General features: G+C 46.5%; 1 protein-coding gene across 2 annotated transcripts in view; it reads right to left on the bottom strand.

Moving 5' to 3' along the window:
• Positions 1-23,161, bottom strand: part of LOC146832982 (complement C3-like) — a 1,287,425-nt gene that overhangs the window by 574,370 nt on the left and 689,894 nt on the right. For both annotated transcript variants that reach the window (XM_085600525.1, XM_085600526.1), the window contains exons 26-27: positions 18,025-18,184; positions 10,221-10,316 (exon numbers count right to left, since the gene is read on the bottom strand). In XM_085600525.1, coding sequence (XP_085456651.1) covers positions 10,221-10,316; positions 18,025-18,184 — 256 coding nt within the window. The remainder of the gene's footprint in view (positions 1-10,220; positions 10,317-18,024; positions 18,185-23,161) is intronic.

Genomic DNA, 23,161 nt, shown 5'->3' with positions numbered 1-23,161 from the left:
AATATTACTTTTATCGATATTAACAAAAACAATATTTCTTACCTTCAGGTCGATATTCTGGTCGTCGATATCCTTGATGTCGATATTCTGTCCCTATGATATTTGCAACTCGATATTTCTGCAGGTCGATATTAAAAAGTCGATATTTAGGCCATTCCGGAGATGTTGTTTCATTTCGAAAAAAGAGTGTAGCTGTTTTTGTACTGTTGCTGTATAATCTGGAAAGAGTATTAGGTGAATGTTTGCTACCTGTATCGTTTGCAGCCTCCTTGTCTCTTGTAGGATCGTGTCTCGATCCCACTTGGAACAGTAAAGGTCTGGGACCTGCGCCCCGAGGGGATGGTCGTTCCGGACCCTGTGTGCTCTTTCTATAGCAAAATGTTTTGTTAGTGCACTGTCTGGTAACAATCCTTGTGTCCAATTTTTGACTTAGGTGGCAGAGTCTCTGCCTTCTTCACCTTCTGGGAGGCCTATTACTCGCTCATTGTTTCGCCTGGATTGGCCTTCAGAGTCCTCTGCTCTGTGTACAAGGATTTTCACCCGGGCCGTCAGCTCCTTCAAACGCTTTTCGGCTTCTTGTGTCTTGGAAGATAGCTCGTCTATGGCCACCTCCAGCATGTGGGTTTTGTCTGCTAGCTTCCGCTGATCAGTGTGCAGGAGGTTTAAGTCAATGACCAAATTGTCAATCCTATTTTCGAGTGAAGTGCTGGTTTGCTTCATAGGATTCCGAAGTTTTTCTACTGTCGCCAAAACTGCGTCCAATATACTTGACATGGGGTCTGTGCATGAATCCCCAGGCGTTTTGTACAGTTGGGATCAGGGTGGGAGCAGGTGGCCTGTAGGCCCTCCAGCACAGGAGCAAGTCGACCCATGTCCGACATGGGCTGCTTGGGAATGAAGTGATGAATTAATTTGTGTGTCTCGGCTCTGCAGGTACTACTGTGGCTTTGTAATTTACAGTCTAGTGTTGCTGGTTCAAAGGCTTTGTGTGGCCTTATTTGTTTTAGGTCACAGCGGCTGCTTTGACATTAGTGGGTAGCAGGGTCTGCCCGATACTCAATTTCTGCTTCTGAGGCTGCTCCTGGCACGTCCCTATACTTTGTGTGTTCGTGGGTGCTTCCAGTAGCCCTTGGTTTTGTGGCGCCTTTTCGGTTTTCACCCCTTTATTTGGTTATCAATGGGTGCCGTTTGAGTGTGCCTCTGTGTTACACTGGTGAGAGTGGCATGCCACTGTGCCACGGCCTCTCTCAATGGTCCGCCTCAATCAGTTGGGTCCCCATGGCGTGCTTGGGACAGGATTGTGGTGCAGTGTCAGTATGTGGCTACACTTCTTGATATGGCGGTGTTAGTCCCCAGTGGTCTCTGGCCCATCTGTATCTGCCCTTTGGAGATGCATGCTGTTTTGGGTGAGTCTGGTCTTGGGGGGTCAGCTGGACTTCACCACTTAGCACTCAGCAGCTACCCCCCGCTGTGCTGATTCTGGATGGTCTTCTCCCGACCAGGTGCGCTCATTGTGTCTTCTCTTTTAACTAGGGCCCTTTGGATTGACTACGGGTTGGACAGTGGCTCGCCACGCAGTGTGGCCCCTTGCGTCTCAAGTGAAGCCCTGGGCTTGCCTGTTTCGTCTGGGCATCATCTCCCTGTCTCGCTGAGCTGCATCCTTCAGAAGTGTGTCCGTGTCTCCTTGTTTAGTGGGGATATGCTGCTTTGCAAGCAACAGCACCCCTCCGCTGCCCCCTACTCGGTTGCTCCTCACCTCTGCAATCGTACTTGTCCCTTCTCAGGTCTTATGGGACTACCTAGGGGGCTCGCCGATGCACCAACTGCTTGGTTGCTCTGCTGGGCCTGTCAAGTCTCGTGTGAGGTCTCGGGCTCGAGTAACGCGTCAAAAACACGTCGCCCAACCCCGTGATCCGGGGCGAATTTGCATGTTAAGTCCGGGATTGCAGCTTTCTTCGGGTCACCGGGAACTCCCTGCTTCTTTGAGGCCACTTCCGTGCCTCTGGTTCCGCTTTAGTCAGGAGAAATTTGCAGATTAAGGGGGATGAATGGCTGAGCTCTAACAAGTCATGTTTGTCATATTCACCCACGTAACCACGTCCCCGTTACAACAAAGACATTATGGAAGTTCTTATATTTAAAAGGTCCAGTCCTGCTTGTGCCTGTGGCGATGCATTTGGACCAAAAATCAATACATTTATGAAAATTAGACACATTCCAAATGGAAAAACCCTCACAATCCCACATTGGACCTTTGACAGTGGGTACAAAACTACAGACACGTCTGGGTATTTACTGGAATAAGAAGAAATATGTCCTCCAGGCTATACGGGTACATTAGTTATATAGAAAAAGCTGGCATTGATTTGTAAGCCTAGGCTCTGATACTGCTCAGTTTACTCTTTTGCTCAATCTTGAGACACAAATATGACAGTCTACGAGGAAACAGATCAGGTGCAGCTGAAAACAAAAGGTGTTTGATTAATGAAGATGTTTACACATTTATCAAATTGTAGACCATCCTAATTTGGATGGTATACCCACCAGCTGTGGGAATACTTTAATAGCTTCTGATTGTGGCCACGACTCCACGATTAGAGAATCTGCAATACCTCTTGGCTGTATTCCTGGCAGTTTGACATTGTAGAAATTCTGCCTTTTTCTCTATGGTCACCACATATTTTTTGCCTTGTGCTAGGCCCTATTATATTGCTGGTTTTTAGACAGTCCACTCTGGGGTACTGGTGTCTGGTGCCCAGTGTATGTGTCCTGCCCTCTAAAACATGGACAAATTGGCTAATACACGATTGGCGTATTTAACATTTCTATAAATTAATAACCTACAGTGCTGATATACTCCCATAGCAGGAAAAGTTAATTTTCCTCTGTGGACAGCAGTACTTATTGTACCATCCACTAGTGTGGCAAAAGACAATATGGCTTCAGGCCTACAATTGTCGCCTGACTGCTGCAGTGTAAAATCTACAGCACAACTTGTTAAAAAAATCTTTAAATGTTAGTAAGTTACCCCTATGTAGGTCGTGTAGGCCACAAGGTAGGGCGTGTGGTATTTAAAAGTGGGACATGCAGAAACTTAATATTACAATGTCCCTACAGTGACAAGGTCCAAAATCCTATTTTCAGTTTTGCAAGTTTAGTTATTCAATGTAGAAAACCAGAATGCAGATTCAAATATTAATACTTATAAATTGGGAAGTTGACCAGCTAGAAAAATAATTAAACAACTATTTTTATTAGAGTATTAAATTCCAATTCAATGGGGAGTTTGACTTTTAATAAATATTAAAGAAAGTAATCTTTAGAAAGTTACTGTCTACCTGCCTAAACTGTTTAAAAGCTAATTAGCATAAGCCTTTGCCATCTCTCAGCATGTGCTCAAACCTTGAATAGGAGTGAATGAGATGTGAAATACCTCTAAGGAACAAACACTAGGCTGACCTGAATGTACAGAGATTACTTCTCGAAGTAATATTCAAAGTGCCAGCTATGGGCATCCTGTGACGTCAACCTGCTAAACCTTGCTTGACAAGCCTGTAGTGCCACATGTAACACTTGAAACACACTTGGAAAGGAGAGAACTGGATAACAAGACAGGTCTTGTGTATCCCCTGTTCAGTTGCTGATGAACTCTGTTTTTGTCCTACTTCTGTCCCTTAGTCCGTTGTAGGTAGGCCTGGACAAAAGTTTAATTGCGCCAGAGTAATCAGAGTTATTTCAGTAATTACGCATTACTCCTCGTGATGTGAAATTACTGAAATCACATTATTATGCCAGCCTACGTAATTAAGAGTAATTTGGGGCAAAAATCCTATCACAGGAGAACAGGAAAAATGTACCAAGAAGAGAGAGAGCGCCTACTGGCTACTGCTGTTTGCGTCCTGTAGCCTTTAGGGATATTTTCTTAAAGCAAAATGCATCCTCTGACCCATTTTGGGTGCAAGAGTGCATTGTGCACTAACAAACTAGTGCTAAGTTCTGGATTATTCTTCTCACATAATTAGGAGTCATTTTGAAGTGGTTACCCTAGATAGATTTATGGCAGTTACACCCCACCCCAGTTGTGGGTACAGTTCCTACATTAAACTAAAATTTAGTGTTGGATATTGAAGAACACCAGTATTACTACTCACCCCCCAGCCTCCAGAGCCCAGGTTTAGCATTGTCAGCTTAAAATGCCCTGATGCGTGGCATTTTGGGCATGTTTGCAATTTAGCAAACATGAACTAATGGAAAAGTAGGTAGAGTTGTCCGCAGAAACATTTACCTAGTTAGTTAGTTAGGGAGTGCCCAGGAGTCACGGCCACACGCAAGCTGGTACCACGCATACATTTGGCACCTCCAGGGACCCATTTCAGACCACTTTGGGAACATACAAAAGATCAGAAGAGGACTGAACCGGTTGTCTGCCACCTGAGAGGAGCCCTTAAGATCTGTACCTGCTCCCTCTTGTTCCCGGGACAATGAAGTAGACTCTAAGGGTCAGTTGCCTGACCTCCTGTGTGGCTACAGGGAGACAACAAACCTCAAGAGACTTTTTCCTGGAAACACCCAGCTGACCAGTGGCAAATGGACCTGGACTGGACCCTGCTGTTGGACCTGTTTGACATACTGTGTGAGCCTCTAATTGCCTCCCCTGAGGTCCTGGTGGCATTAGAAGTGTACTCCTGTGGTTGGTTAACAGTCCGAAGGTAACATTCTTGACCAGGATGAACCTGGTTGATGTATTTGACTTGCGCTCAACCACGGTCGACCTCAAAGCACACCTAGGTCCAGGTCTACCGCAACCAATGACTTTAATTGGCACTTTATATTTTATTATGCTATTGTTATGTGAGAAAGTGGATCATTAGTTTTCGTGGTTGTGGGACCTCATCAAGTAAGGATGTCACTATTCTGTATTATGTCCAGTAAGATTACTTTAATTTAAGCCATAGATCATCCGGGGTAGCTGTGGAACAGAGCAATCAGGCTTAACTCAAAGGAAACAGATAAAGCATTTATCAGTACCAAAACAGTTAATAAGTCAAATAAATAACACAATAAAAATCCCACTTCAATTTATAAAAATAGTATACCTGTTAGTAAACAAATAGACATCACAATGACAAAAATTGGATCATGAGATCCACAGATCTGATTTTTAGAGGGTTTAGAGTTTTCTAGCGCCAAACAGGGCAAAGTACCAACCGCAGGTGTCTGCTTGCTCTAGACCGGGTCAAAGCCAAAAGTTAAGGCTGACTGCATGTAGCGCGGGTCAGATACAGGTATTGGAGTTGTCCCATTGAAAAGTTTTCTTTCTAAGTTAGGGCCTGATTGCAATCTTGGTGGATGGTATCCTCTGTCACAAATGTGACGAGTATCCCGTCTGCTGCATTACAAGTTCCGTGGATATAATGGAATCGTAATACAGCAGACGGGATATCTGTCAAGTTTGTGACAGAGTAACCCTGTCCGCCAACATCACAATCATCATATTTTCTCATCAGTGCGGTGGACTGTCGGTTGGATTCGATGGAGGGCTCAAGGACGATGGGATGCTGCTCAGTTAGTCCCAGTAAAATCCTCAACATTGGGACTTGGAAACGTTTTGGAAGTTGAGCTGCTTTCAGTAGGGCAAACCAGCAAGTTGTAGCTAATCAGCAGCCATGGCTGCTGTTCGGCGGCAGTCCCATTAGCCTCTGGTTCTTTTCATGAAAAAGCTCAGAAAAAGTTTTTAAGATGCCACTTTTTCAATCTTGAGGGGAGAGTGTACACTCTAACACCAGCCAAGGGTCCAGGACCTTTTGGACACTACTTGATGAGTTAGGACTCAATCTCCCCAAAGCCCCCAGCAGGGTCCAGGGCAAATCTACTTGGAACTGGTCAACAGGGCACTTCTTTGTTGCAGGCACTTGAAGCGTTGTGTGTTCCTCGAGCTTAACAACACAAGGTTAGCCACCTAGACCTTGGCGCACACCCTTCTCACTTTCCAGTGGGAGACGGTTCGGCCCATTGGGTTTCTCACCACGGGTAAACAGCAAGTTTAGTCCATCTTCTGAGTTTCAGTCCTTTGGCTCAGCAGCTGCAGTGCTTCTGTTTTCCATTGGTCCAGAAGTGTTCTGAGCAAGATATCCAGGGAGTGCACTTCTATGCCTGGCACTAGCTTTTGTGTGAGAGTGACTCCCTAACCAATAAGGAAAAGTTACTAGGGGCAGCCATACCCACTTGACATCATTTTCTGGGGGTTTGGCTCTAACCAATCTGCAGTGCCCTGCTCTGACAAAATCCAACATGTCCGAACCTTTCTTCCCTTGGTCACAGCTCTGGAACCATCCTTCAGAGGTGTCTAGGGAAACAAGAAACCCCTGCTGCAAAACCAATTCTGGGACAGGTTTGCCCCCCACTGTGATTGGTGCCACTCTGGCTACTAAGACATTGTCGAAGGCAGGATTAATGGTGAGTTACATCTACCTATTACAGGAGGTGCACCTTTGAACCTTGTACAGTTGGTAGCCATATCTCCCCAGGTCACCCTCTCAGGAGGAGGTCACACCTTCTCCCAGCCAACTCTTTTGTTGCCTTTCCGGAGAATATGCCACACCTCCCAGCAGGCTGCCAAGTGACAGTGGGCATTATCTCAGAAAGGGCTACTAGATGCTTAAGGCAAGAAAATGCCAACTTTGTGTAAGTGGCATTTTCTAAATAGTAATTTGAAACGTGACTTTACCATTAGATTGGATTTTAAATTACTCTGAATTTGAGTCCTTGAATCGCGGGTCTAGCTATTCCTAAATTGAAGTTATACATTATAAGGTGGGACAGTCAGCCTTGCCACAGTAAAGAAAGACTTTGGAGATTTTTCACTTCCAGTAGATGTAACATTTAAGAACACATGCCCAACTTTTTAAATACTATGCACCATGCCCTTTGGCACACATAGGACCTACCTTGAGGGTGACTTACCAGTGTTATAAAAAATGATGCAGGCCTAGTGTTAAAAATGGGGGTCTCTAATTGGCAATGGTTTGTACTGTTGTCCAAGTAGGGACCCTTCTTCCTAGTCAGGGTAAGGGGGATACACTTCTAAAATAACCCCTGCTCGCCCCCTTGGTAGCTTGGCACGAGCAGACAGGCTTATCTCAGAGGCAGTGTGTAAACTATTTGTAAACACACAGTAATACACTGAAAACACTACAAATAGACACCATTCCAGTTGAGAAAAAAAAATCTTTATCTAAACCAAACAAGACCAAAACACCAAAAAATCCACAATACAGTAATCAACATATGACTTTTAAAAGGTAAAAAAATTGTTCTGTTCAAAGCACAGTGCAGATACAACACTTTTCACACAAGGTACCTTGGATGCGTCACGCACACAAAAACTGTTGTAGGGAAGGTGATGCATCGGTTCCTTACGCTCAGGGAAGGTGATGTATCGGTTCCTTATTTCAGGGGAGGTGATGCATCGGTGCCTTGCTGCCACGCAGGGGTGATGATGTGTCGGTTCCTTACTGAATGGGAGATGATGCATCAGTTTCTTACTGTTTGGGGAGGCGATGCGTCAGTTTCTTACTGCGACCCTGGTGTTCTTGACAGCGTGGCACCAAGATGCGATGCGTGAGGATCAGAGATGTGTTGGTTCTCGATGCGGGGGTGGCAACGACACTTGCGTTGGTTTCTCCAGCCATGGTCCCACGATGCGTTGGTTCTTGCATCCGCACAGCAGAGCCTGAGTCAGAATCGGTGCGGTGATCTCAGCCTTCGTAGCTCAGTGCACTCGATGCAGCGTGCAGTGATTTCTCGAGCCGAGGGCAGGCGCTGCATCAGTTTCTTCGGCGATGCATCGGAAACAGGTACGGATGCGACATGCTTCTCATAGTTACATTAATTTTCCAGCTCCCAGCAGCAAACAACCTCCAAAGGTCCTAAACAGCAGCAGGAAACTCTTAGCAGGTCATAACTCCTAGCAAGGAAGTTCAGTGGAGCTGGTGGTGAAGTCTTTGTGTCCCTGAGACTTCAGAACAGGAGGCAAGAAGGGGACACAGCACACAACAACTTCCTTCTTTACTTGGCAGAAACAGCCACTGCAGACCAACCCTAGACAGCAAATAGCAAAGGGGCAGCACTCCTCCTCATTTTCTCCAGCTCTTCTCCTTGGCAAAGGTTCCTCTTGGTTCCCAGAAGTGATCTAAACGTCTGGAGTCTGGGCCCCTCTTTTTATAATACAAAATTCTTTGTTCTATGTGACAGAGAAGCTCTTTGCCCAGCCAAAACCCGTTCTGTCCTCTCTGGTGCAGGTTCCTGGCAGGAGGTGGAGACACCATTGTCAAAGGCAGAGAAGGCCCGTTTAGGAGTGAAAGAAATCTCCTCCCCCTACTTTGAATGCAGCCCAGTTCTATTCAGCCCAGCCCTGACTCACCCAGGATACACCTAACGCTCCCAAGTGGCTGTCTGAACAGAATGCACATCCCCAGCCCCTGTCACTCCAAAGCCAGACAGTCACTACACAACCGAGCAGAGGTACACTGGATGGTTAGGAAATAAAATACCTACTTTTTAAAAGTGGTATTTTCAAACACAAAAGGCAAAAATCATCCTCACTAAAAGATGCATTTTTATATTCTGAGTTCAGGCATACTAAACTTTACTTCCCCATCTTGTCCCAATGGTGAGTTATATTCATAAGATGTTATAAATGAATTCCCATTCTAGCCTATAGGACAGATAGCCTTTCAATAGTGAAAAACAAAATTGGCAGTATTTTACTATCAGGACAAGCCACACACATCAGGGCATAACCTACCTTTCACATACACTGCACCTTGCCCAAAGGGGTACCTTGGGCCTACCTTAGGGGTGACTCACGTGTAAGAAAAGGGTTAGGGCCTGGTAAGTGGGTTCACTTGCCAAGTCGACATGGCAGTCCCAACTGCGCCCAGACACTGCAATGGCAGGTCTGAGTTACATTCACAGGGTGCTTAGGTGTGTGGCCCAATTAGTGCTACAGACCCACTAGCAGCATTTGGTTCACAGGCACTGGGCACACACAGTGCACTGTACTAGGGACTTAACAGTAAAGCAAATAAGCCAATTATGGAAACTCCAATCCATAACAACAATTTACAGAGAGCACTTGCACTTTGGCACTGAAGAGCAGTGGCAAAGTGCCTAAAGCATCTAGACCAGCAAAAACGAAGTCCAACATACAACAAAATAACAGGAGGCGGAGGCAAAAATACAGGGGAAACCCATGCCAATGATGCCAGGTCTAACACCTTAGAATAATTTGCTAGATCAAATTGGCACTTTTAAAGCAGTCATGCTACGATGCAGTGGCAGGCCTAGACTCATGCTTTCACTTTGACCTTGTAGTGGTGGTACAATCAGTGGTGCAGTCCAATACTGACATTTTACTTACAGGCCCTGAGTATACAGAGCACTATGTACTATGGACTTTCAGGTAAGTAAAATATATCAATTAAATATTAGCTAATTGCACATATACTTTAGGGGTCATAGCACATATATTGGGTGCTGGACATCAGCACCCCAGTGTTCAGAGTCAGTAAACCAGCATTAAACCTAGCAATAAGTGGGGGCAAAAAGTGAGGGTGAGCCTCCAAAAAAGCATTTCGTCACATTTTACATTTTGGATTTTTTTCATTTTTGGTGTCATTTTATCAAATTGGATTTTTATTGCTTGGAGTTCCAACTTTGTTACCGTTTTGGTTTTGCTGCACATTGCCCTAAATTAAGCCTGTCCGCTCTGAGCCACAGCTGCCAGGGGACTGAGCTCAGCTTAATGGGGTGACTTTCAGGCTTTACCTCGACAAGAGTTGTGAATTTTCCTTGAAAAGGGCAATTTACCACCCCAAAAAATGACCGGATTTCTTACGGGCATGAGTGTAATTCAACGGTACATTCAATGCTTGAGTCTGATAATGTTTTGAATTTTACAAAGTCATCTTCAACCTTTAGGTCTTTTAATTTAAGATTGGATTACAAGTTTGGATTCAATTCAAGACTTGATCACCTTTTATTTGTTGCAAAAGTGTAGCAGGTTGGTGCAGATTTTTTTTTATGTCAGGGGAAGACTGCTACAAAGTTGAGGTGTGCAGATAATAATTGGCCACCTGTTCTGCTTGTACGCAGCACTTTGCCAGTCACTCTTAGATGAACAAGTCAAAGAAGCAATTTGTGAATAAAAAAATGCTTACATAAACTTGAGCCTCACAGATTTCTCTGGTCTCTGCAAGGGCAATCAGTACAAAGGCAGTGAGAGATGTTTCAGGCTCATTTCCACTGGCACCACCCTGAATGAGAAAAAGGACAGAAAAAAACAAGTGCATGTTATTAATATTAAATGTAAGAGATACAAGTTATTGTTAAAATGACTAAACTTCCTAAAATGTTGCAAAAATGTGCAACAACAGTTTATATCTAATTATTGGCTCAAAAAAGTCCACTTTAGCTTGCAAAAATGTGATTTTCACCTGGATATTTTCATGCCCCTTTAAACAAATTAGGAAATTGTAGGCTAGTTTACTGCAATGGTCTTTGTATTACTCTATGTAAATCTAGGATGTGTTTGACAATGTGTTGATATTACAGGTCTGCTTACATTACCTCCTCGTCCTGTCTTCCCGTCCCATTCCTAAACAGTGAGCAGCTAGTCTTCTACACAGAAACCTATTAACTAGCCGAGCTTTTCGCACTTCCCCCAACATAGTACCACCATCAGGTGACAACAAAGGGGGAAGTGCGTCATAGAAACATCCTGTTCTTTTTTTTCTGCATTCGCGGTTTCCTTCGTGTGCCTAGCGGAGCTGTGGGGTAAGTTTTCCCTTCTTTTCTTTTATGTTTGGTCGGCCTGCTTTAGCGGCCGCCTTCTTGCTTATGTATGTATGCCCTGGACCCTCCGCTTGTGCTGCCTGCTGTGCCTGACTTGGTCGCGGTCAGCTCTAGCGGCCGTTTGTGCCGGTTGTGCTCACCTGATGGGGATGTCTCCGCGGCCTGCCTTAGCGGCCGTGTTCCTTCCTGCCAGTCCCACTGAACCCTTAGCCATTAGCGGGAGGGGTTGCGGCGGTGTTTCATGCGACGCAAGTGGTCCGCGTTGTTGCTGGTTTCTCTGGGGCAAAATTTGGGCGGCCGGCTGCTTTTTTAAGCGCTGGCCCCTTTTCCTGGTCCTGTGTGAGCTCGGGACTTCGTTTATTTTAAATGGGGTCCTTTTCCTCATCCACCCGTCCTCTGTGAGTGCCTGTTCTGGTGGTGTTTTGCTGTTTCTGAGCGTTGCTGATCCCCAAGGTTGCTGTCATGGACTCGGGTGCCTCTTCATCCGCTCCTCCTCTTGATGCCCTGCGCCTGTTGATTAATGAGGCAGTGGCTGCTGCCTTCCGGGCTCGGGAGGCTGCTGGGCCTCCTGCCAAGGTGCCTCGTGGGTCTGTAGATCCGCTGGATGCTCCAGATAGCGAGATGGATCCTGATGAGGAGGAATGTGTCCGGGGACGCTTTGTTCAGGGTGCGGAGCTCTCTGACTTGTTCGCCCATGTGCGGGATAATTTGGGGTTCACTCCTCCTGTGTCCGATGTCCTGGAGGATGACTTCTTTATGCAATATCACCAGCCGACTCCTGAGCCCTTCCCTTGTATGGTGCTGTGCGCAAGATGCTGGATCATGAATGGAAGGAGGTGGATAAATCCGCCTTCCCTCACTTTCTGTCTAAGCGTTAGCCTTTGTAGGGTTTTGCTGCTGAATTTCCACAGGCAGTCAAGGTTGACAATTTGATGGCTGGTCTTTCCTCTCAAGGTTTGGTCCTGTCGGATGACGCCCTTCCTGCAGACGCAGTGGATAAGCATGTTGAAGGGGCGGTGAAGCGTTCCTATGCTGCTTCCAATTTTTCTGTCAGGGCGACAGCCTATTTAATTACATGGTCCAGTCCCTCCTCAAGGATTTTCAGGCCCTGTCTCTTCTTTTGCAGGATGGGGAGGATGCCTCCTCTCTCTTGGCCCTCATGGAGTTGCAGGTGCGATACTTGTCGGATTTTTCCTTTGACAATTTGAGTGCCGCTGTAGCTGCCTCTGGTGCTTCGATTGCTGCAAGGTGTCATATCTGGATGAGTTCCTGGAAAGCTGAGTCTCCTCAGAAGTCGGTCATGCTTAAGTTGCCCTTTGTGGGTTCCAGGGTGTTCGGGCCGCAACTTGAAGAGATGGTGAAACAGTCGGCGGAGAACCGCAAGCTTGTGGCTCCGGTCTGCCCTCCTTCTCGGGGGTGTGGTTTTGGCTACCGGCGTGCCTTTAGGCCTTCTGCTCGGGGTGCTTCGCAGCCCTTTCGTGGCAGGGGTCGTTGCCGGAGGGCCCCTGGAGGGGCCAAGCCACAGGTCCCTGCCGGTGTTGCTGCCGCCGCTTCTTACTCTTCACGATGACTGTCTGCCTTTGCCGGTTACCTTCAATCTTTCCTGCAACAGTGGTTGTCGGTTCCAGATGCCTGGGCGTTTCAGACCATGTCGGAGGGTTATCGGATCGAGTTCTCCTCTCCTCCCCCTCCGGTCTTCCTTGTGACTCCCCTGCCCCATCTTCCTCTGCGACGGGAGGCCTTGCTGGAAGGTGTGCGCCTTCTGTTGGAGAAGGCGGGTATCATGGAGGTTCCACCTCTGGAAAGGGGCGAGGGTTGTTCTTCGATCCTCTTTCTGGTCTCCAAGAAGGATACTTCGGATCTGCGTCCTGTTTTGAATCTGAGAAGGGTCAATCGCTTCATCCCCCGTCGTACATTCAAGATGGTGACTTTGTTATCCATCCTGCATCTAGTGCTTCCTGGGAGCTTCCTGGCATCCCTGGATCTGATGGATGCGTATCTGCACATTCCGATCCATTCTGCAGATCAGAAGTTTCTCCGGTTTGCTGTGGGTTCCCGGCACTTCCAATTCCGGATGCTTCCATTCGGCCTTTCGTCAGCGCCAAGAGTTTTCACGAAGCTCTTGGTCCCTCTGGTGGGTATTCTTCATTCCAGAGGTCTGATGATTTTTCCCTATCTCGATGATTGGTTGATTGTTTCTCCTTCTTTTTCTCAGGCTCTGTCGGATGTGGATCAGATGTGTCATCTGCTGGGGTCCTTTGGGTTCCTCATCAATCACCAGAAGTCCGCCCTGGCGCCCTCCCAGACCCTGAAGTTCCTGGGGGCTCTCTTCCGCATGAATCTCGGAATGGTGTTCCTCTCCCAGGAGCGCCAGTTGACTTTGTTTCGTCACCTTTCTTGGGTTCTGTTCAAGTCCCTGGTGTCCCCCTGTCTCTGGTTGAGAAGTCAGGGGGAGAAGGCGTCCACTTGGCATCTCCTCACTTGGGCCCGGCTGCATTTGTATCCCCTCTTGCATCATGTCCTGTCGCACTGGGATCCTGCCTCCCTGGACTACGAGGCCCTGATTCCCGTCTCTCCTGGGATTCGGGTGGTTCTCCAATGGTGGTTGTGCTCTCTGTCTCTTTCCCAGGGGTTCGATCTTCTTCCTCCTTAGGATGTAGTTGTATTATCCACAGATGTCAGTGCCATGGGTTGGGGTGCTGTGATGGGTGCCTCCAAGGCTAAGGGTCGGTGGTCCTGTTTCGAGTCTCTCCCGTCCTAGAACTGGAAGGAGTTGAGGGCGGTTTGGTTGGCTCTTCGGTGGTTTGCTCCTCTCCTCCTGGGCCATGCTAACTCGGTGCAGACCGACAACCAGGTTGTTCTGGCTTATGACAATCATCAGGGGTCATGTGTTGGTCTCTGTTTCTCCTCTCCAGGATTATCAGGCTTTGGGCTGAGCAGAATCTCTTGTCTCTGACAGCGGTCTGTCTTCCGGGGACTCTTTGAGCAGGGTGTTCCCCTTGTTGCAGTGCAGAAACCCTGGTAACAGGGAAAAACGAACCCGTACCGGTATCCTCCCTTCGGCACAGACCCAACGTCACACTAGCTCATTCACACATGCAGTCATTGGTGAGGCCCATAACACCACCACTCACACTAACCATTCCCCGGTTTGCACCCAGTTGGAAAGATGAGCGGTTTAAATGCTCGACATGTGAGGGGAACACCTTATAACCTAGAAAGAAAAGTTAATTTTCAAGTATACATCAATAATCCTTCCACCTACAGATCTTAATCCTAAACATCAAGGCGCTCCTCCCACGTGGTCATTGGACCAAATAGTTGGATTGGTTGATGGTGATTTAGAACCAGCTAAAACACATTTAAGACTTTGATCTTACCCCTTAATAAACCACAAACTCATTCTTTGTTAATTAATGTCTGTTTATCTAAAATTTCTTTGAAGGATTAAATTTGCGTTTGGAAAGTTTTATATCAAATTTCAAGTAAATCGCAGAACATCATATTTACCTAATCTGGCTATCTGAAGTCCTCTAAATCATTGGTCTGTATATTCAAGTCTGTCGTCATTCGTCTAAAAATTCAAAGGTCTTTTGCTCAGCACGCTGCAGTCTCGGAAGATCGGTAAAGACCAGAGACGTGCAAGCATCTGTTGGTGCCCATAGAATTAGGAAACGTTCACAGTCATCAGGTAATTGGGCAGCATCCGGACCTTCTAGGATTCAGGAAACGCAGCAGTCACTCTAAGTAGTAGAGTTCGTGTAGCGTCACCGTCGTCGTCGTTGTCATCGGAAAGAATGATTCAGTCAGGCACTCACTCAGTCAGCCAGCCAGACCCTCTCTATTCTACCGTGTATTTTTATAATAAAATCAAGACAAGAAGATACATTTTGTAATATCACTATGGTCGTGATTGGTTGGTTGAGATCATTTGATTGAGTCTTTTGGGGATTTTGGTACAGTTCTGGGGTGATGTCATAAGTCGGTACGTTCTGGTGTTCTGTGGACGGCTATTGTCTTTCGTCTTGACCGTCGTCCCACAGTGTCCTTGTCTAAGAACACAGGGAACAGGGTTCACAACGAGGTCTGGAAGCCGTTGTCGCTCCTGCGCACTTCGCTCCATGCCTCGTGGGTCAGTGGCCACTTCATCGTGTCACGTCGGCGGCCATTTTAGAATTTAGGCCCAAACGTCAACTTAAGCGAAACAAACACAAAAGAGTAATTAGTGTATAGAAATAATAAATCTAATGTTAACCCCTTAATAATCCCTCTATGTGCTTATATTTATCTAGCGTATAGCAACATTTAAAGCATTTATATTCACCCTTTTTGTCCTCCTCTTGAGCAACATTACAGAGACGTCACAAAAGCAACATATATCATGCAGTATTCTATTTATTACATATACTATTGTTAATATGCGTACAGATTTTAGTCATAAAGGTTATTTAGCCATGCAATATGCAATCCCATGTGTAACTTGGACATTAGTACTGTTGATCTAATATTCATGCAAACTCATTTTAATAATATTATAATTAATGGATTATTCAATTAGTATTTTCATGCAGAATAGGGGAGGTATACAAATTTTTTTGTACTACCTGCTCCATCACCCTCCTCGGTGACAATGTATCTGTCCCCGGATCTGTTCGCTCTGATTGTCCTCCGATTCCGCCTTCCTTGGCTGGATCTTTTTGCCTCGGAGGATTCTGCCCTTCTTCCTCGGTTTTGCAGCCTCGTTCTCTCCCGGTTGGCGTGGGCGGTCGACGCTTTCTCCATTCCGTGGTCGCTGGGGCCCCTGTTTGCCTTCCCTCTGTTTGCTTTGATTCCGCGGGTCCTCCGGAAGATTCGGTTGGACTGGGCGGAAGTTCTTCGGGTTGTGCGGGAGTGGTCTTGTCACTCTTGGTTTCCCCTGCTTCTGACCTTGTCTGTGTGCCCCCATTGGAGGTTTCCCCTGTGTCCCTCCCCTTTGTGGGCTCCTCTTCTCAGGGTTGCTTCCCTGCGCTGCCTCCGGATGGGGGTTTGGCACTTGAGAGGTTGAGTTTGTTGGATCAGGGTTGCTCGGTTGAGGTTGCCCAGTGCCTCCAATTGTCTCAGCTCCCTTCCACCTTGAAGTCCTATGACCGTCATTGGAAGAACTTCTCCTTCTGGAGTCTTTGGAAGGGTCTCTCTTCTTCCTCCTGTGAGGCGGTGAGGGTGTTGGACTTCTTGCGGGATGGGTTTGTCTTGGGGCTTGCTGTCTCTTCCCTGCGTGCGCAGTGGGCTGCCATTCTTGCCTTTCGGGGTTCCTCTGTGTCCTCTGTCTCCCCGTTGGTGGCTCGCCTTTTGCAGAGCTTTCTGCTTCAGCATCCTGTCTCTCGCTCTCCTGTACCAGCCTGGGATCTTCCCCTGGTTCTCCAGGCCTTGACGGGTCCCCTTTCGAGCCTTTGGTCTCGTGGACCTTAAGTTCCTTTCTGCTAAGGTTCTTTTCCTGGAGGCCATTACTTCTGGGTGGAGGGTTGATGAGATTGGGGCTTTGATGGCTTTGCCCCCACTTTTTGCGCTTTTGCGCTGACAAGGTCATTCTCCGTCCCAGTCAGTTTTTTTTGCCCAAAGTGTGGTCATCTTTCCACTGTCAGGAGGAAATTGTTCTCCCTGTTTTTTTTCTGGATCCTGCTTCTACGGAGGAGTTGGTCCTCCATTCTTTTGATGTGCTGAGGGCTCTCGCATCTTCTTGGATCGGACCTCAGGTTTCCGTAAGGTTGATTCCTTATTTGTCACCTACGGCCTCTCTGGGCGGGGTCTTCTTCCTTCCTTGTCCACCTTGACTTGTTGGGTCAAGGGTGCTGTGGTTTCGGCCTACGATTCTGCCCGCTGTCCTCTCCCTTCTTCTGTTCAGGGTAGATCGACCAGGGGCGTCTGCTCCTCCTGGGCCATGTTCAAGGGAGCCTCCTTGAGAGACATTTGTAATGCTGCCACATGGGCTTCTCCTCATACGTTTGTTTCCCATTATCGTCTTCAGTTGGGGATGGCGGCCTCAGCTGCCTTTGGCTCTCATGTTTTGTCTGCTGTACATGATTTATGATTTGTACTGCTTTCTGTTGATTAAATGGACCTGTTTTATCGCATTTTCTGGTCTGTTTTATTACAATCACCGTGTGCTTGGGTATGGGCTCACTGTTAAGGAATGGGACGGGAAGACATGACGAGAAGGTAATGCCCGGTTACTCACTGGTAATATTCATTACTCCGAATCCTGGTCTTCCCATCCCATTCCTGAGCCCTTCCCTCCCTCCCTGGTTTTGGGTTTTTTGGGTGATTGTTTTCATTTCTGGATTTTGTCTTTGGTATTCTCAGGATGTTTCTATGACGCACTTCCCCCTTTATTGTCACCTGATGGTGGTGCTATGTTGGGGGAAGTGCGAAAAGCTCGGCTAGGTAATAGGTTTCTGTGGAGCAGACTAGCTGCTCACTGTTAAATAATGGGACGGGAAGACCAGGACTCGGAGTAATGAATATTACCGTGAGTAACAGGGCATCTGCAAGGCACAAAGCTCACAAATGTCATTAAGGCTGCCTACATTTTCTGAATGTCACTGCTGTATTTTGTGTTTCTGTATGCAAACCAGGTCTTGGAGCATTATGAAAAGGACACCGAGCAACCAAATGGTGCTGCAAATGTGGAAAAATAAATAAATATGCTTGCCCTGCTAGTACTGCACCTTTACTACTACAGTGCACTGCTGTTGGCTTTTTTTTACCTACACTGGTCACTTTGCTTTCGTAAAAAATCACCTCGCTTGGTCAAAAATTAAATTTGACAAAAAGTCAGAGCTACACTTTTTCACAATTCTTTTTTGAATGTCATGTCACGACATACAGGCAGAAGGGTGGAATAAAGCTACACATGCAAAGCTCTGCCCTGCTCCCCACTCCGACTTGAACCTCACTATATGGAGTTCAGAGGAGCATTAAAACCATCTGCTTTGCTCTACCTCTGGATCTCAGTGATGTACAGTACTTCCACCATGAGCATCCTCTAGATCCATGCTTTTGACTGTGTTCCCAAGTGTTCTGTGCTCCTCTATCACTCTCATTTGACCTAAGTGAAGTGCTGGCACTCTAAGTATTTAAGGTAAAAATAATTAAACTGGCAGTCCCTCATAAGCAGGAAAAATTAGCACATACCATTATCTCTTGATGTAGCACAGCCTGGTCCTCTTTGAAAACACCGTTTGGCTTCTGCTTGTTCAAGATGAGCCACATCACTGAGCTGCAGATCACGTCCTTCTGAATGCTGATGAGGTTATCAGCCAAGGTGAAAATCTTAACCACATGAGCAGTCAGCCTACAAGTGAGGATAAAATTATATGAGGCAGAAACTTGGTGCCAAGAGACATGAGGGTTAAGGATATTTAAAGATTTTCCTCTGCAAACTTCATAATTTCTTTAAAACTCTGCAAGCTTCATTATGTTGCATGGGATGTGAATGCTAAGTTAAGGGGAAAAAATCTCTAACAGTATTGTGGAAAGAAAAACTATCACAATCTGAATTCTGGTGGCAGAATCATCTCTCCAAACACTTTTTTAGAAAAGTGTTTCTGCACTGGAGGATCTTCATTAATATAAATATACACTTGAAAAGATGTGTGATCCATGAACACTATTTCATATATGTAAACAATATATTTGTATATCAAAACAGTTGTTGATAATTGCTGATAATGTTCTGAAAATTATCTAAGGCTAACGTTTCCAAAATGGGAAACATCATTTAACACAAAGCCTAAACCACGCACTACCTTTACAATGTGATCTATACAATGACCCATCTTTACCACTGCATTCCTTTACAACTATTTGCCATAGGGGAAGCGGGGTTGGACTACGAAGTCCATCGCTTTCCCCACTGTTGCACAGACTAGAGTTGGAATGGTAATTTATAACTCTCAAAAGTCCAGTGCTTTCCCCTAATGCAAAGTGGTTGTGTGTTTGCGAGGGAAAGGAATGCATTGGTAAAGACGGGTCGTTGTAAAGACCACGCTGTAAAGCCACGCATTGGAATGGCTTGTGTGGTACCATCATACATCCTTCTGAAATTTCTTTATTTATCTTTGAACGACATGTGTAGGAGAGTAGGATCTGCTTCACATGGGTACCCCTAATTTTTGCTGTTGTTTCACTGTTTTTCGACCTTAGTCTGGCTGTGGCCCTGCTAATCAGGACCCCAGCCTAGCTGCTTCCTCTCTAAAATGGTTTCCATGTACATTAGGTACATCTCTAATTGGATTCTGGAGTGCCTTATAAGCCCCTAGTATATTGTATACTATGTAACTAGGGCAAAGGTACCTCAGAGGCCTACCAGGGGCTGAAGCATGTATTATGCCACTCCTGGGAAGCAATCCAAAATGACACCACAGGTCTGCTACTGCAGCCTGGGTGAGATGGTGCTTGCACCCCTTACTGTGGTATAGGCTACCTATATCACTACCATTGCACACACATATAAAACCTGTAAGTCACTCCTATGGCAGGCCTTGACAATCCTGAAGGCAGAGTGCTTGGTTTTTGTGTGAGAGGGTGCCCCTGCATGAGCAGAGCCCCTCTGCAGCATTCGGAGTACCTCCTCTGATGCTGTTTGTGTGGAGCAGCCGAACCATATACTCTTAAGTGCATTATAACTCACGGTAAATGCTAACTTTGGACTGGCTGCACGGAAACATGTTGTGTTTGGTGTCAAACACTTTGGAATACTACCCCCCTGCCAGTTCTGGTAGTGGGGGTAGTGGGAGTAGCATTCCACCCTTCTAGAGGGAGAGACATGTTCACACTGGTCTACCCGGTAAAGGCTTTCAACAGCCCTGGCATCAAAAAATGGATGCCACTGCCACAGACACAGGTCTGGCCTCCTGTTGCTCCAGCAGGGCAGGCCTGGATAAGAGGTTTACTGTCCCAGGGATGTGTAACCACCTCCCCAGACAGGCAGATGTGTATTCGGCCTGGGCGGGAGCACTCTCTAGTGCTTTGAAGTCCTGCACTGAGGGCACACTTGATGTCCCTGTGCATAGTCCAGTTCAAACCGGTTGCAGGGGTTACCTGCCCCTGCTCTGGCACGAAACGGGACAAAGGAAATGGGTGTAACCACCCCTCTTTCCATACCCTCCCATAGGTGGGTCCCTAGAGTATGTCCAACCACCAAACTTAGTATAAGTATGGGAACCCAGTCCTTGAGACTTTATCCTGGACGAAACTCTGCAACATATATCCTGGACCTTCGACGTTCTATTTCAACTAGAAGACTGAAGAAATCTCCCTTGGGGTCAAGGAGTGACTCCCCTGCTTGGCAGGCACCAAAGAAGCAACTGTCCGGTCTGCAACTCTGAAGCTCCCGCCGGACGCCAGTTCCCTGGGTGAGGTAACTCGAGTACTCCAGTGCTCCCCTGGGTGTTGGCCGTAGACACCTCTAAGTCTAAAAGGGTTCGCTTGTAGTCATCCTCTAAGTGTCCTTAAACCCTAAATTTCCAACCGCGACTTTCCCCATAGAAGTTAACGGTGATTCGCAGCTGTGTTCTCACACTGCACTTGACCCCGGTGGGTCCCCTGTGTCACTACCTTGAGTGGTTCCTTGTGGTCCAAGCACTTCTACAGGCTCTAGGCCTTGGGTCTAGTTGATTCGTGGTTCTTATACCACTTTATTGGTGTATGGTTTGGACGCCCCTAGAGCCCAAACGTGTATTTGTGCTTTTACTGTTGAATACTGACTTGTAACTTAAGTACTTCGAACTCCAGCCTCATAAAGAGACTAGAGGGGTGTGTTTTATCTTAAATACATATATTTTAAATATATACCTGGTGTGGTTGGCCTTTCATTTGGTCATTCAAGAGATTATAGACTGGTAAAACAAGCTGCTATAGATTATTTCAAGACTTAGCCTGAAGGCTGCTCTCCATAGCTACCACTAGGATAGCTTTCACTAAAGGTTGCCTTTGACCTATCACCATAAGGGGTTGTTTGGACTGATACAGGGTGCTCACTATAACTTGTGGACAGCATATATCAGGCCAACTTCTCACATTGGTGTGCAGCGTGTGGGATTCCAGCTTGCTATTGTTTTACCAGATAATCTCAATTGAATTGATCAACTGAAAACCACTAAAGGTACCTTAGGTACATATAAAATCTAGTTTAGTATACAGTAAGTTCTACTGAACTTAGAATTGTGTGTCAAGGGCTTAGCACACCCTTTCTACAACTCAAGAGAGTTTAGTAGGCCACACTCGTGTAGGTAGTGCAATACACCACACCACACTAGTAATGTCTAATCAGCCAGGAACCAGTGGGTCCCTGCCAGAAGCCTCTTTGTCCCTCCAGGAAGATGATAGGGTTAGAAGGGATAGATCTCTATCAAGGGGATCTGTCCAGTCTAACTCCTCTATAGGGACCTCTGTCTCTTCTCACAGAGGGAGGGAAACCTCCCAGGAGAGGAGAGAGAGACTGATAAAGTATGAGCAAGATAAGTTCAACCTCAGAAAGCAGCAGATGGCCCTAGATAGGGAAGCCTTTAGAGCTCTACAGAGCTAGTAAAAAGGAGGGACTAGAGTCCCTTGGTGGCAGCAATTTCCCTAGAGATAGGGAGAGGTCTTATGACCATAGAAACCTAAGTAAGATTGTCCCTCCCTACCAGAGTGGGGATGACATACACAAATGGATTACTGCCTTGGAGAGGACCTGTAAATTACAGTAGGTCCCTCAAGTGCAGTGGGCATCAAGCTTATGGCTTTCCTTTGCAGACAAAGGTAGAGATAAGCTCCTCACTGTAAGAGAAGAGGATGTTGATGATTATCAGGTCTTGAAAAGTGCACTAATAGATGGGTTTGGCCTAACCACTGAACAATACAGGTTAAAGTTCAGAGATACCCAGAAAGCACAAAATCAAGACTGGGTTGACTTTGTTGACTGTGCTGCTAAGGCTCTGGAAGGTTGGTTACTGGGCAGTAAAGTGTGTGACTTCATAGGATTGTACAATCTGATAATGAGGGAGCAGCTTCTTAATAACTGTCAAAATCAGCTGTTGCACAAGTACCTGGTAGACTCAGATATGACCTCTCCCCGAGAATTGGGAAAGAAGGCAGACAAATGGGTCAGAACCAGGGTGAGGCAGAAGGTACAGAACCAAGGTGGTGACCGAAAGAAGCAGGATTCTAAGAACTCTGACAAGGGTGGGGACAAGGGTAAAAAGTATTTTCAAGGGCCCCAAAAATCTCCTTCTAATGGGGATTCACAGTCTAACAAGGGAAAAGGCCAAAAGAAACCTTGGTGCAAAATCTGTAAACAGAAAACTCACTGGACCAGTTACTGTACCAAGTCCAACGAATCTACTCCAGCCACCATTGCCCCTAAGGCAACAGTTCCCCCTAGTACAGCTACAAGAGGTAGTTGCAATGTTCAAAATAAGGATGTAGTAGGGTTGACCCTGGGTTCTGAGATGGACTCTGGCCTACTCAGAGTTCCAACTCAGGCTGTGCTTGTCTGTGATGGGGGCATGGATATGTCCCCCTGTGTGAGTCCCAGTAACCTGGGCAAATACAGACAACAGCCTTTGATAAATGGAGTAGAGGCTTGCTCATTCAGGGACACAGGAGCAAGTGTCACAATGGTGACAAAAGATCTTGTGGATCCTGGGCAGTTTATACTTGGTGAAATGTGCCAAGTGACCAATGCTAGCAATTTCAGAACAGAAAATTCTCTGGCAGTTGTTAACTTCTCCTGGGGAGGGGTAACTGGCCTTAAGAAGGTTGTGGTAAGTGCAGACCTACAAGTACAGTATTTGCTTGGCAATGATCTAGAGACTTCAGGACACCATCAGAAATGTTAGGGATCCCTGCTCATGTCTTTGCTGTGACTAGGTCACAGGCCAAAATGTCTAAAGCTGGACAGGCCCTGGATTCTGGAAAAATGGACCAGGTGCCTCACAAGAGGAGGAGCAGTAGGGTTAAGGCAGAGCCTTCCCACCTGACTCAGAATGCTGATCAGTCTCCTCAGAGAGATGATCTTGAGCCTGAAGAAGGAACTGTCCCAGAGGAGCTTGAACCTGACCAGGTTGAGTTCTTGGGTACAGGGGGCCCTTCCAGGTCTGATCTGAGCAAGGAGCAGAAATCCTGCCCCTCTCTTGAACCCCTCAGAAAGCAAGCTGCTGATGAGGCTGCTGAGAATGCTAGTGGCACCCATAAAGTTTATTGGGATGATGGACTCCTTTACTCAGAGAGTAGAGACCCCAAGCCTGGTGCATCCAGGAGGTTGGTTATACCTATGAAGTTCAGGGGC

The sequence above is a fragment of the Triturus cristatus genome, chromosome 4_2 (assembly GCF_964204655.1).
Source record: "Triturus cristatus chromosome 4_2, aTriCri1.1, whole genome shotgun sequence".
Taxonomy (NCBI): Eukaryota; Metazoa; Chordata; class Amphibia; order Caudata; family Salamandridae; genus Triturus; species Triturus cristatus.
The sequence above is the reverse complement of the archived record's forward strand: the minus strand, read 5'-3'. Positions and strand labels throughout refer to the sequence as shown.